The sequence below is a fragment of the Xiphophorus couchianus genome, chromosome 8, assembly GCF_001444195.1.
Source record: "Xiphophorus couchianus chromosome 8, X_couchianus-1.0, whole genome shotgun sequence".
NCBI classification, from domain to species: domain Eukaryota; kingdom Metazoa; phylum Chordata; class Actinopteri; order Cyprinodontiformes; family Poeciliidae; genus Xiphophorus; species Xiphophorus couchianus.
The window spans coordinates 20,108,666-20,123,628 of NC_040235.1; the positions used below are offsets into that span (position 1 = coordinate 20,108,666).

The following is a 14,963-nucleotide window of genomic DNA, read 5'->3' on the forward strand; positions in this document are numbered from 1 at the left end:
TAAAAAGAATACCTTGCTTTCAAAGCTTATGCACCAATAATACTTTTAAATATTGGAGACAGTGGCTTTAATATAGTCATGTTTGTTCTCTGTTTTCAAGGCAAAGAAGATTAAGTCAGCCAAAACATCTTAATCCTGTGCTTATGTAATCTAAGAATTTTAGTTCTAAGTTTAGACAACTTTTTTTCCTGTTAACCATGTGAGGAGGAGAAAATAACCCTGAGTTTTTTTTTTTTTTGTTATGGAACACTGGCCTTGCTGTGGTTGGCCTGGGCATACTCTCACTCCAGTATGTGTTTTTGGTTAGTGCTAATGTCAGCAGGTTCGCCTGCTTTGTCCAAGATTAGAAAGCTGAATGATTCATTTACCTACACAAAACATTTCATCACAGCAAGAAACAAGTTACTGAAAAAGAATCTTTTTCTTTTTGAAAGTAACACTCCACAGCAGCTTAAAAATAAAGCTGAAACGACTTATAAGAAGATATATGATAAGACTGGGTACAGTTAAAAAAAAATTGTTGTACTGTATATACACTATACCTCTTTTACTTGTAAAGCTCAATGTAGAACATAATAGGGACAGAAAAACATCTGCCTCTACTCAACTCAATTGGAATGCTGAATAATGTGAAAATGTCTGCAGGATGGCTTCAGAACATAAAAAAGTTGGATCCTATGCTGTCTTTATTTTCACTCACCGATCTAAGTACCTTCATATTGTCATGTTACAACCACAGGCTTCATAATGCTGTGTTAAGGTTCTGTGTGAGAGACTTGCACAAATTGTTGCATAATGTGAAATGAGCAAAAATGATTAATGGTTTTCCAACATTTTACCAAAAAATACCTCAAACATGTAAGGTACAGTTTTATTCAACTTCCTTTACACTGAATAAATTCAGTTCAACTTTCCTAGAGTCCCATAATTTGGAAGTGTTGCTAACTTTATTCTCAGTATATGTCCAGTAGTTTTGTGAAGGTCTAAGAGTTTGTTGGGTTTTTTTTTTTACAACAAACCACATAAGTGGAAAGGAACACACAAGACAGGTCAGAGATGAAATTGTTTAGGGGATTAAGACAGGATGAGGTTATACAGTCGTTCACTCCGCAAGTCATTCCTGTGAAGAAGAAAGGCAAAGAAAAGCACAAGAAGTTCTGTTTATAGTTTGTCACAAACCAGAGGACCCGGAAAACATGTGGCAGAAAGTGTTCAGGTCAGATTGACACAAAACACTGGAGACTAGAGTGAAGATTCAGCTTCCAGCTGAAGAGCGACAGAAAGCCAGAGCAACAATGAAATGGTTGAGGATCAAATCATTTTCATGTGTTAGAATATCCTGGACAAAGTTCAGACCTAAATTCCATTGAGAATCAAGACTTGGAAAATGTATATGTCTGTTCACACCAGTTCTCTCTCCAGTCTCAGTTCTTTTACCTGAGTAGAAATGACAACTTTTAGTTTCTACAGTAGATGTGAAAAGCTGATAGAGGCTTATTGCAAATAACTTATAGATTTAATAGCAACGAATGGCAAAATTGACTGAAAAAGTGGCTGAATATAAATGCATATTACACTTTGATGCTTTTTACAACAACAAAAATATTAATAATACATATTTTCCTTCCACAACACAATTATCACCCTTTTGTGGTAATCTCTGACATAAAATCCCAATGAAGTATGTTAACATTTGTGGTCTTAATGTTCCAACATGTGGAAAAGTTCTGGGATTGCATTATATCTGTGTGCTTAAAAACTACTTAACATTATTAAATGAGAGTCCCAAGTATTACACATCCAACTCTGTATCCAATATTTGCATTTTAAAATATCTGGAACAAATGATTTCTCTGGCTATCTAAGGAACAAATCCAGAGTTAATGTGTACCATGTTGCAGAGCATTATTCCTACTGCTCAGCAGTTTGTGGTTGCTTCTGAGCTGGTTTAAATTCAACTGGTTGAATTCATGCTTTTGGTATTCATTTTGTCTGCCATTTTTGTTAGTCAGAAAAGAGTCTTGAGTCCACGGTACATTAAAGTTACTGGATGTAGCTTGTTTCTTTTTGTTAATTATTTGACTGGAAGTGGAGGGGGGAATATTTTCCCTACTGATCAGCTAATCAGCCAATGTAAACGGAACCAGCAGGAAGCAAGAACCCCAGACAGGAATGTTAATGAGCAGTGGCCATCCAGCTCTATGTATAATAGGCTTATAGCACTTCAGCTATTGTTATTGCCTCTGGGCCAGACTCCCACTGCGCCTGGTCATCAATCAGTCAAACAACAAGGCCTCCTTCAGTGTGATGTCCTGAGAAACTTGCCATGAAAACAAACTACTTGTATAACAACCAACAACCAGGAGATTGATAGAGATTTTTAATGTATTCACTGTTAATTAGTGAGCATCGCTATGTCGGTAATGCTGCATTTTCCAGAGTAAAGCTATGAAATTTGACTGGATGCAGGTGCAAAGCAGATGAAGTGTATTGGAACACTGCCCTGACTTATATTTGTTTTTATTGGTCACTGGACTAGCAGGAGTTTGCAGCAGTTTGGATTAATTATGTTTGAAGGTTTCACTCATGTAAGATAAACAGTTGATCTGTGTTGATCGTTTGTGTATTTACGTTTAAACTCTATTACCCTGAATCCATTGGTAAAATCAATGTTAGGATAAGGTCATTGAGTTTCACTACTAGAAAGGCCAGCCACCTTTTAGTATATCAAGACTCTGCATACATATATTTTTACATATGTATGTTTATGTATTTTTATTTTTATTTTTTTGCAGCAGTGCAGTTTACAGATATTGCGACCCTCACATGAGGACATGCTGGTGGTTTTGTCTGGTGGTGCTACAGTGACCTCTATTGGTGAAGTGACACATGTCTTGTTTTGTCAGGGAGCAATGGGGCCTGATGGTCCAACAGGAGAGATGGGGTCAGAGGGCAAGAAGGTAAGAGTGGTGGCATGTACTCAATAAAAATTATACAGTTGAACTGTATGAACATAACAATTACATATTTTTTTCAAAGACAAACACTTAAAAAAGAATTGGTGGCGAACTGCACTTGTCTTCCGTTTTATCTGAGGAACAGTACATATACAATGAACCTGACACTGATTATCTTATCTTTTCTCTTCACCGAAGGGTTCTGATGGTCCTCCAGGAAAAATAGGTTTCCCAGGATCACAGGTGACGCTCCTAAACACCGTTCTACTTTTACTTTCTATGTCAGATGTGTTTTGGGGTTTTTTTTGGTGTGTTTTTTTTTTTTTGCCTACTATGTTCTCAAAGAACCTCTGCTTTGAACCAGCAAGGTTGAGATCTAGACTAAAATATGAAAAAGAATCACTTTTTATTTTCTCATAGTTTTTTGTTGTTTTTTTTTTTTTTTTTTTTTGTAGAGTTTATTACTAGACTTACATATGTGACCACAGAACATTACGCCATTTTTATTGTATGCTCATTTATCGGATTTGGCCATCCATAAAATTCCATTCAAAAGTATTCAACCCTTTGAAAATGTTTTGTTGTTTTAATACTAAGTGGAAGTAAATATAATGTTATCTATTATTTTTTAGTAACACTTCTAATATCTGTCAGACACAAGTCAAATTAATCATTTTAATTCCCTCATTTCATTAATATGTTTAGTCAAGATAAAAGACAAATATTTTTACAACAGGTTTGATTTTAACCAGCTCTAGTTTTCCACAATTGACTTTTGTTAATCCTGTCTTGCAATCCTTTATGTCCTCACAGGGAAAGATCGGAGAGCCGGGAGACACTGGGCCAAAAGGTTTTCCAGTAAGATCAATGTTTTGTTTTTTGTTGTTGTTGTTGTTGCTGGTTTTTTTTTCTGTGACATAGATCACTGAAAATAAACAAGTTGTTCAATACATTGATAAGTTAGCACATAAGTTAGAGATGCAAGGCTGAAATGGTTCACACATACTGTATGTAGAGGAGTGGTGGATTTATTGGACTCATGGATGTAGTGAAGGAGAATTGGCAGAGGGTTGGTGTAGCTGAGACGGATGCCATGAATATGGTAATATCTGCTTTGAAAGCCAAAAGAAGAAGAAACTTTCTAAAATCTGGTTCATAATGCTTTTGTATACCTGCTAAAAAAAGGACTTTGTGTAAACAACTTGTGTTTCTTGGCAAGTATTGTGTTAATTTTAGATGATGTACTGCCATCTTCCTAAACTCACAGATTGTTTTGTTGTCAGGGAATCCCAGGGCCTTCTGGACCCCCAGGGGACAAGGGAATAGCCGGCGACCCGGTAAGTTTAGACTTATAAACTCTTGACCCAGCCCTCAACCTCTTTGTGGTATTATCAGTCCAGCTCATCAAACATGTCTTCATCTCTTTCAAGAAATAAAACTTTAGTTTAATTCTCTTGTCCCTCGATCTGAAGTAAATCAGAACTGGTGAAACACAGAAATGAACATTAAAACATTATATTACTCATTTATGTGTTTCTATGTGACATTCCCACTGAAGCTGTCACAAAGTTGACTCATTTTTCTTTTTTTGTTGTAGGTTTTAGCATAAATTCCAGGTAACAAGAGCTTTGGAAATATAGCTTTAGTAGACATTGCCTCCATATTTGTTCATTTTCCAAATTTCTGTGCTGATAACTTTTGTAATATTTTAATTATTGCTGCAGCCTTTGTTGTCATGTAAGGTCAGAACACTGTTTTTAAAGATTCAATCTCAGGCAAGCACTGCACATTTGATTTCGACCTGTGATTACCAATAATAGATTGCTGATATATAAAGATTTCCTGTTTGGGAAATACATTTTGCCATACATTTCATTTCTTTTTTTCTTTCTTTCTTCCTTCCTTCTTTCTGTTTCCTTTCTCTGAGCTTTGTTTTCTGAAATATAAATGAATGAATATGTGGAAAATTTGAGTGAATCTTCATTATTTGGATTTTTATACATCAGCTGGGGAGTTATGATCTCTATTTCCCCCAGCAATTTTTTATAATAGATCAACTATCATAGACATGACAAGCTTACACTTAGAGATTGTATTTTATGATGAAACAACATAAAAAAGTTGCTTATTATGTTGGTTAGGTTATCAAATAGGTTTAATCCATACATTTTCTGCTTGTTTTTTTATTTATGTTGTTGTTTTTTGTACAAATAGTACTAGATCTGATTTCTTTAACGAAAAGACCATTCAAGCTACCATGTTATTTTCTGCAGGGACCCCCCGGACCACCTGGGACTGTTGGATTGTTAGGAGAAATTGGTCCAAAGGTAAGCAAATATACAACACCTTGCAAAGCTATTCAACTTTTCACATTGCATCCGCAAGTGTCAATGTGTTTTCTTGAGCTTCAATGTAGCAGACCAACACATAATTGAGCACACATGTGTTTCCGAATAAAATCTGAAATGCGTATACCATACCTATGTGTCAATAATTTGTAAAAGCACTTTTTTCCCTTAATTGCAGCTGCAAGATCAGTCAGATGGAAAATCTATTTTAAAGTCTTGCCTCAGCTTCTCAATAAGAAGCTGTAACCTTTAGCTAGGTGTATGTTCAGGAATGTTGTATGTCTGGAAGGTGCATCTCCACCAAAGTCCAAAGTCTTTTGCATCTTCTAACAGGTTTCTTTCTAGAATTAGCCGTTGAGTTAGTTCCATTCTTGTTCTCATGATCTCTGACCATGTTCCCCATCATTGCTGAAGAAAAGCATTCCCACAACATGATGCTGCAATCATCGTGTTTCATTACGGGGTTGTTCAGAATGATGGGCACACCAACTTAGGACAAATTGGAGGCAGGATTTTCCACAGCTTTCTTCCAACACTTGCTTTCTTATTGCCACTTCACCATAGCGGCTAGATTTGTAGAATGATTAATATCTGTCTTGTCAAGAGATTCTTTCACCTGATCTATGGAAATTTGCAGATAATTACAACGGGCCTCTTCTGTGTTTGATTTATTTTCCTCTTCCCCAGCCTGTCAGTTTAGGTGTTTTGGTAGGTTTTCAGGTATTTCATGCTCTTAACAATGTCAGATGATGAGTTGAACAGTGCTTCATGTCATGGGCAAAGCTGTGGATATTGTTTAATCACTTAACTCTGCTTTAAATTTGTCGAAAAGTTGTCTCTGACTTTTAAGTTACACTTTTAAAAGTGGTATCAAAGCAAAAAGGGCTGAATACTCCATAACTATCTGATTTGATCTGTAAATACAACAAAAATTGTAAATTATGAAAACTTTTTTTCCACATTGTTGTGTTGGTCTTATGCATTAATGTTTATGAGAGGACAAAATTGGAAAATGTTTAAGAGGTCTACAAACTTATTCAAGGAGTTGCACAGATACATATATTTACATCCATTTTTATTACAAGTAAAATATAAATATGTGATTCTTAGCTTCTTTCGCTGGATTAATAAAATTATATCAGCAATATACCCTATTAGACTAATTAACTGCAGCTGACATGCATCCTTTTTCATTTTGACTACAGTTAAGATAGTAAATAATGGAACATTGATGAATTGTTTTCATGCAGTGAAACTATCTTAACATTTTAAATCAGGTATATAATTTTACTATGGACACTATTCTAGGGTCCTGATGGCAAAGAGGGTGAACCAGGACTTCCAGGCGAACCTGGGGAAAAGGCAAGCAAACTAAACCATCGTAATTATGCCCAAATGTTTCATATAGGTTCTTTTTATCAACACTAAAAATTTGCTGTTTCTGGGTCTCAGGGGGGGCTTGGACCATCAGGGAACATCGGAGAGCAAGGACTCATAGGACAGAGGGTGAGTTTGTCTGAACTGAGTTATGAAACCACTTGGTTTACTGAAAAGCTGGAGAGTTGGTTCACTTTGGAGTTTTGTATGTATTTATGTGTGCAGGGAGAGCCAGGCCTGGAGGGAGAAGCTGGTCCAGCTGGTCCTGATGGAGCAAAGGTAAACATAATTGCACACAATACTTAATGCTGTATAATTATGTTATTGAGAAAATATATTAAAGAATCAGCCAAAATTCAAATAGCCACTTGTATTTATGTGATCAGGGTGAAAAAGGCGACATGGGTCAGGAGGGTGACAAAGGTGAAAAAGGTGAAACTGGACTTAAGGGAAAGGAAGGTCCACCTGGTAGTCCTGGACTCACTGGCTTCCGGGTAAGTCATATGTCTGCTTGAAATTCATGCACAATTCACTACCTTCACCATAAAGCACCCATTTGAGCTTTATCAATTCATTTCTTTACTGTTTTTACTTAAGGGTTCAGAAGGAAAGCCCGGTAAAATCGGTGAACGAGGCAAACCAGGCCTAAAGGTACAAGCATAAAATTACTTAAAAATCACTTGGTAACAACAAATATATATATATATATATATATATATATATATATATATATATATATATATATATAAAAGAGGGACCAACAACATCTGCTTCAAAACCTTGGAGTTAATTATCATGCTTTATGCATGTCTAGGGGGCTAAGGGTCAGCAGGGTCACCTTGGAGAAACTGGAACAGTGGGAGAGACTGGATCGCCAGGATTTGTAGGGCCGAAGGGTTCCAGAGGGACTATAGGACATGTGGTAAAGTAGAACAGTAATGATGAAGACACACTTAAAGCAGCCATTACTTAAACTGAATACACTTGAGATGTTATAATGGATGGTGTGATTAACTGCATATTTGCTTGCCGCAGGGAGCTCCGGGCCGAATGGGTCAACAAGGTGAAATTGGTCTTCTAGGCTATGAGGTTAGAGAAATTATTAGCATAATATTCAAACATATTCATTAAACTTGAATTCTGTCATGTTATAACTACAAACCTCATTATATTCTATTGGCATTTTATGTGATGGACCAACACAAAGTGGAAGGAAATTGATTAATGGTTTTCACAATTTGTCACAAGCATAATTTTGAGATACCCCAAACTAAAATCTGCTGCAGCAACTGAAGGCTGTTTTATGAAGACCTAGCTAAAGGTTAACCTAGAGATTAGCCAGGCCTCTCTAGTGATTCTACTCTAGCTAGAGGTTTGCTAGGTTAACCTAGCTAAAGATTAACTTAGGTTAAGAGATTGCATGGTTAACCTAGAGGTTATCTTCTACTTAGCTATGTTGGGTAGAGAAGAATCGGCTCTTCTTATAGAAAAGTTGCAAAGAGAAGGTTATTGTGGGGAAGAAAACAAAAACAGTCCATTACAAGTCATGAAGGCAACACAGCAAATATGTAAAGGAAGTTCTTCTAGTCACATGAAATGAAAATTGAACTCTTGCAAAACATATAAAACGATACCCCTACTGTAGTGCCAAAGTCATGCTCTGGGGAGTAGTAGATCTGAGCTAGTAGAAGGATAGATGGCGCTGAATACAGGAAAATGATGAAAGAAAACCTTTCTGCAAAAATCTTTAGTCTGGGATGAAAGTTTACCTTCCAACAGGACAACAACCCTAAACAGACACATATAACTAAAGAGGAACTGTTTAGATCCAGACATAGGCGTGTCTTATGATGGTCCCGTCAAATTCTCCTGCTGCAATTGCAGTTGAGGTTGGTTCTATAAAGAGTTCAGATGTACATAAACTGCATGAAGATTGTGGATCGTTTGATAAGGGACTGTAGTATTTCATTACTTTTTGTTGTCACTTTCCCACAGGGCCATGTGGGACTACAGGGCCCCATGGGGAGTCCAGGACCAAAAGGTGAAAAGGTACACCTCATTCACTTTATGTACAATGTTGATCTCCAATTTTTCTGTGTAATAAGTACAAATTGCTCAGTCTGACTTCAGCATTAACCGAACTTGTCCTGATGTAGAAGTTAGAGTCTCGAAGGCATCCCAGTTTGATTTTACAACTTTTAAATTGTTTCTATTCAGGGTGAGCAGGGTGATGACAGGAAGCAGGAAGGTCCTCCTGGTCCTCCAGGTCTCATGGTAAGGCCTGTATGACTCTGATTCTTTATATTTCTATTGGCTGTTCTTCTACAAATTCAATTTAATCAGAAAATCTTTTGTTTATCCTCCTGAGACCCAGAAAAAAAAAAGTTTTTGAATTTTTTTTTTTTTTCCACTACATGACTCTTTGGAGTGAAAAAACATCACTACAATTGAAAAAGTTTCAAAACATGTTTTTATTTATTTATTACAGTATGTCCTTTGGAGAGGACATCGGGACTCTCTTGTGGCAAATATGAACACATTTTGAGGCCCAGGATGTCCTCTCTAAGGACCAACAGGATTTAACACAGTGGCATGTATGGTTTCAGAGTTATGAACAAAAAAACCTATGTCCTCCACAGAGGACAAAAATGTATTGCTGGGTCTCAGGAGTTATATATGTATTTTCTGTGTTATCAGGGACCTCCAGGTGATAGAGGAGAGAGGGGTGAATCAGGAGACTCAGGGTACAAAGTAAGAACGACAGATTATTTCAAAACAAGTTATTTAGATGTTTTGATGAAGAGTTTTAATGTTATGTTCTTAAGGGTCAAATTGGTTTGGATGGAGAACGAGGCAGACCTGGAGCTCCTGGACAACCAGTGAGTGACCAAACTTGAATGTCACGCAGAGCAGAGTTCATGCAAAACAAACACCACATCTATTCATGCAGGTTTTCTTGGTATGCTTTCATTTACGAAAAAAATTTTTTTTTTGATTGCAGGGTCATCCTGGGCCTCGTGGATACAAAGGACCTAAAGGGGCCAAAGGAGACCAAGTAAGGATGTAAAGAAATGTGATATCTGTAAAGAAAAATCTCTGCAGAAATTCAAAATCAAAAACTGATACTTGGTGGATGTGAATCAAAAAGCATAGCATTAAAATAAACATTGTTCAATGGGGGTTTGGGGCAATAATTTGACAACAGATGTGAAGTCACCACATCACACAATGTAGTTTACATCGTACTACTAAACTACGTTGAACTGAAAGTTTCTAAATCTGTTTCAAGTTAAAGAAGGAAAAAAAGAGAAAGAAAGAAAAGACCATAAAACATGCCTTTGACAAAACTAGAAACTTGAGGGCAGAAAGAGCAAGTAAAATGTTGATTCACTCATAAAAATAAAAACAATTTAGAAGTGAAAACTATTTAAGTGTTTCACATTTTAAAAATGTCTTTTTTTTCTTCATCCAGGGTGAAAAGGGCAAAAAAGGACAACCTGGACAAAAAGGAGCTAGAGGAACTGAGGTATGTCATTGACTTCTTGTAGGACAAAGCTGTTCAAATTTTCTACAGCTAATGACTGTAGCCAGCTTTTTTAGGCTGGGATTTTCACTGATACAAGTTCTTCCAAACAAAGAAAGACATTTTTCCAAGAATAAAAAAAATTAAAGTTCAACATCAGAAATTCATCATTTCAAATTCAAAATTCAGATTTTATTGATGACATCACTTGCTGTCATTTCAGGAACATTGACATCCAACAACTTTTACTCCAAGGCATATTACGGCACTATTATGGACTATGCTTAGCTAAATACAACAAGCGACTCACAACCATTTTATTTGCACAGACTAAAATAAAGATAAATTCAAGTGCAAGAAATAATAAAACATTAAATCAAAAACGTTTTAGGAGTAATTTTTTAATAAGCTGAACGTATGAGACATTTTTTTATGTTTTGGATCTATTCTCTGATCCCTTTCCTACAAAAACAAACCCACTTTGTTAATTTCAGTGAAACATTATGTGTTTAGTTGAAGTAGGTAAAACAATGTTAAAAATTGCTAATTTTTGTGTTTTAAGGAAAACTTCTTTTAAATTATTTTTTTTGTGAGCCTGAAGTACTTCAAACTGGAAAAATCTGTGGCAAAATGTTTGGACACAAATATTGTATATGGGCAGCTAAAGCATTAAGCCAATGTGTGTCTCAAAGAACTTTTGGACATATGTTTCTTTTTGTACAAGAAGTATTGCCATCTCTTGAACTTTTTAACATTTATTTTACAACAGTAAATCTCTATGTCGTCTTTTTTTTCCAATTTATTTTAATATAATATTTTAACATCATATTTTGCATAATTGCAGAGGCAAAATTACACATTTCTAAACATGTTTTAAAAATGAAAAACCTGAAAAGTGCAACATCCACTTGTCTTTACCTCCTTCATTTATTCTGACACCTACAAATAAAATCCAATGTAACCAATAAACTTCAGAAGTCACCTAATTAGTCATGTTTACAAGGAATCCTTAAGAAAGAGAAGTAAAATAACAAAATGTAGGACTCAGGTATATAAATGCTTTTGTAAGGCACTGCATCACTGTGAAGTATGTAGCTCAATCTGGTCGTAACGCCTTCATTCTCCTCAGGGTGGGGGTGGTCCTCCTGGTCCCAGAGGTGTGGTGGGTCCAGAGGGGCGTGAGGGAGTACCTGGGGAGGATGGAACCACGGGAAAAGATGGAAGCAAAGGCATGCCGGTGAGACTTCTTTACAACTCGTTTCATAAATGTTTTCATTCACACAGCTATTGACTTTCTGGACTGATTATATGTAGTTATTGTATAAAATTATTGTAATATTCTACGCGAACAATTTGCCATATTTATCGTTGTTCCTGTCACATTTTCACTCTATTCTGTATATCTGCAACTCTTGAAACATACCCAACATCGTGCACTGGTTCAAGGTGATTGGATATTTTAAATGCTGGTGCTATGAACCAATCATTAACTTTCTCTATTTGTGAATAGGGAGAGCACGGTGATGATGGGGTGGTAGGCCTTCCTGGTAAATCTGGTGGACACGGCAAAACTGGCGTTCCTGGACTCCCCGGAGATCAGGGAGGCGTAGGACCAAAGGTGAAAGGAAAAAATAAATGGGAACAACTATAGCTCCTTGGTTGTCATTGCATTGACATATTATTGGTCATGTCTTCACCGATAATGTAACTGTTTATCCGTCCACTCAGGGGGAGCAAGGTCTTCGAGGCCAGAGTGGACCTTCAGGAAAAAGGGGTTTCAAAGGTGGAATGGGACAACAGGGGCCACAGGGAGACAGAGGACCTAAAGGACAGCCTGTGGGTGTTACTCAGACTTAGTCATTATGAATACTGTAAATCAATCAATTCAGTTTATTTTAGATGCCACGTTTTTCTTCATTTTTGAACTTGATTATTTTTTTCAATAGGGTGATGCAGGAGAACAAGGTTTTCCAGGAGTTCTTGGAGTTTTTGGACCAAAGGTGAGGTCATTTCAAAATAGCAACTCACAAATTGAATCAAACATTGTATCGTCAAAATGTATGAAGGATTTAGAGTTGTTAGAACACGACCAGTGTAGGGAATTTATATGTATATACAGAAAAAAAAAAATAATAATAATAATATATATATATATATATATATATATATATATATATATATATATATATATATATATAAAATGACGGATCTTCTTTATGGAAAATAAAATCTCACCAGAAACATATAGATTTTACTGTATGTCACAAATCGACTTCATACATGGATTGTTAATATGAAATCTTAAATTAATTTAATGTCCATCCATCCATCATTCGTCCTTTTGTCCATCCCTCTATCTCACAATCCATTCACTTGTCTTACTATCCATCTATCTGTTGTTTATCCATCTCTCCATGAATCCAACTATATTTCCAGTCATCCACCCGTGTTTAAGGTTAAAATGATGGTGCTAATATAGAACTATATGAATTTAAGCCTGGAAAAGTATGGATTTAAAAGAATCCAAAGTATGGAAAAGTATGGATTTTTTTAGTTGTCATTACAATATTCTTTTAAAAAAAAAACAAAGCAATAAAGATTTATCCATTATACAAATTAAATGACATATTTTGTTTGAGAAAAAATTTAATTAAGTCCTGTGAATTTATAGATGTGTGCTTCTATTTTAGGGTCCTCCAGGAGACTTTGGACCGAAGGGCATACGGGGGCCGAGGGGGCCACAGGGTGCAATGGTACATGGCTTAATAATCTAGTGAGTTTTCCGATGCTTTGCAGTCCGTTCCATTTTATCCTCTTGTGTTGTTTTCACGCAGGGTGGGAGAGGAGTTGTCGGCCCTGTTGGAATTATTGGTCCCAGTGGAAGTGCAGTATGTAGTATACCTTAAATTTCTCTTAACTTTTCTCGTCTTTCATTTTCTCGCCTATAGTATTGACTAGTCTGTGAATGTCTTCTAACAGGGTCCTAGAGGACAAAAAGGCAACCGTGGAGAGAATGTAAGTATTTCAGACGTATTTCTGGTCTATTTTACATACTGTCAACATTATGCACCATATGAAAACAAAATTATGGCTCATTCCCAGGCTGAATACATGTCTTTATTTTCTCAAAACAGGGATTTCAAGGTCCTAGGGTATGTCTTTATATTAACTTTCTTTCCTTCAAATATTAAAAATAGGTATTTTAGTGTTCCCATATGTCATAGCAGTTTACAAGTTTCCTCTGGATGTTCGTTTTTATTTATTAGGGATCACCTGGACCTCGTGGACGTCCTGGACCTCCAGTAGGTTTCAACTTTAATAAATAATACCAAATTTCATTTCTGCTACTGAAAACTCATTGTCTAAGTAGCCTCTTTTCCTCTCTGTAGGGCCTTCCTGGAATCCCTCTTTCATTTGTAAGTACCTTAATGCTATTTCTTCAGGTTTACAAGTCGTAAAAAGGGATTTACTAAAACATAATTTCCGAAAGATGGCACTGAAACTGATGAAATGAATTAATGTGAGACTTCTGCTCTGCAGAAAGAAGATGGCCTTGTGATTGTTGATTCACCCAATCCTGTCAGGACTGAGGTTGGTCAGATTTGATATTTCTGCTATTTTGTGCACCGATTAGGTTTTAGTAGTTGATTTCCAATCTTAAGGTTTTATAACGCTTTGACGTGTTGATTCCAATTTTAGCAATTTGCAATTTTGCTTTAAAAACATCAACATGGATACAAGAACAATATTTAAAACCTTTTTGGTTGCCTTAACGCTATTACAGTAGCTTTTCGACTTTTGTCCCTAGTTGGACTTTTAAGACCATATTTAACAGGCCACCTAGCTGAAACTACATTACAATAAAATATATTGTCAAGGCAGTAAATGTAAAGCAAACGTATTTAAATTATCTTTAGCATATTATGTTAGCTATCAGCACGGCTAGCAGCGAGTGCATATTTAAGAAAATGTAAATCTTTGATTCTTTTCATCTGTCCTCCAGCATAGACCAGCAATGGACCTGCCGATGCTCGACCAGGGAGCGGAGATCTTCAAGACCCTCCACTACCTCAGTAACTTGATCCAGAGCCTGAAGAACCCATTGGGCACTCGGGACAATCCCGCTCGTATCTGCAGGGACCTTCACAGTTGTGAACAGAAGTTAAATGACGGTGGGACGGGATACTTGTTACGCTAGATAGAGTGAGTGTTTAATCGCTTAGATAGTTTTGAAACCAAATTTGTGTTTTTTTCTCAGGCACTTATTGGATAGATCCCAATCTTGGTTGCTCATCTGATACAATAGAAGTCTCCTGCAGCTTTACTGGTGGTGGACAAACTTGCCTTAAACCAATAACAGTTTCCAAGGTATACAAGATGCAACTGAAGGTTTAATCAATATTTACACAACTGGGCAGTGTTGCATTGATCTCTTTTCTTCTACAGCCGTCAGTCGAGGTTGGTCGTGTCCAAATGAACTTCCTGCACCTCCTGAGCTCAGAGGCTATTCAGCACATCACCATCCACTGTCTGAACATCTCAGTTTGGAGGTCAGCTGAGGATCAGCTCCCTGACCATCGGTCTGTGAAATTCAAGGCCTGGACCGGAGAAGTGTTTGAAGTGGGAGGGGAGCTCGAGCCAGATGTTTTGGAGGACTCCTGCTGGGTAGGATTTAAGATGTTGTAATCTGTTGTAAAGCGCTTCAGACCTCATGCTCTCACACTATCTTCAAATCTGCTGACTAAAATTTATTCATTT

General features: G+C 36.6%; 1 protein-coding gene across 1 annotated transcript in view; it reads left to right on the top strand.

The window, feature by feature from the left end:
- The window catches only part of col27a1a (collagen, type XXVII, alpha 1a), a 79,861-nt gene that overhangs the window by 61,373 nt on the left and 3,525 nt on the right, over positions 1-14,963 (top strand). Inside the window, exons 29-60 of the mRNA XM_028026532.1 lie at positions 2,907-2,960; positions 3,156-3,200; positions 3,771-3,815; positions 4,241-4,294; positions 5,231-5,284; positions 6,614-6,667; positions 6,758-6,811; positions 6,908-6,961; positions 7,069-7,176; positions 7,280-7,333; positions 7,497-7,604; positions 7,718-7,771; positions 8,678-8,731; positions 8,900-8,956; positions 9,380-9,433; positions 9,508-9,561; positions 9,684-9,737; positions 10,155-10,208; positions 11,335-11,442; positions 11,716-11,823; positions 11,934-12,041; positions 12,152-12,205; positions 12,896-12,958; positions 13,040-13,093; positions 13,185-13,220; positions 13,340-13,357; positions 13,472-13,507; positions 13,595-13,621; positions 13,746-13,796; positions 14,209-14,377; positions 14,464-14,573; positions 14,652-14,870. Of these exons, the coding sequence (XP_027882333.1) occupies positions 2,907-2,960; positions 3,156-3,200; positions 3,771-3,815; positions 4,241-4,294; positions 5,231-5,284; positions 6,614-6,667; positions 6,758-6,811; positions 6,908-6,961; positions 7,069-7,176; positions 7,280-7,333; positions 7,497-7,604; positions 7,718-7,771; positions 8,678-8,731; positions 8,900-8,956; positions 9,380-9,433; positions 9,508-9,561; positions 9,684-9,737; positions 10,155-10,208; positions 11,335-11,442; positions 11,716-11,823; positions 11,934-12,041; positions 12,152-12,205; positions 12,896-12,958; positions 13,040-13,093; positions 13,185-13,220; positions 13,340-13,357; positions 13,472-13,507; positions 13,595-13,621; positions 13,746-13,796; positions 14,209-14,377; positions 14,464-14,573; positions 14,652-14,870 (2,226 nt within the window). The remainder of the gene's footprint in view (positions 1-2,906; positions 2,961-3,155; positions 3,201-3,770; positions 3,816-4,240; positions 4,295-5,230; positions 5,285-6,613; positions 6,668-6,757; positions 6,812-6,907; positions 6,962-7,068; positions 7,177-7,279; positions 7,334-7,496; positions 7,605-7,717; positions 7,772-8,677; positions 8,732-8,899; positions 8,957-9,379; positions 9,434-9,507; positions 9,562-9,683; positions 9,738-10,154; positions 10,209-11,334; positions 11,443-11,715; positions 11,824-11,933; positions 12,042-12,151; positions 12,206-12,895; positions 12,959-13,039; positions 13,094-13,184; positions 13,221-13,339; positions 13,358-13,471; positions 13,508-13,594; positions 13,622-13,745; positions 13,797-14,208; positions 14,378-14,463; positions 14,574-14,651; positions 14,871-14,963) is intronic.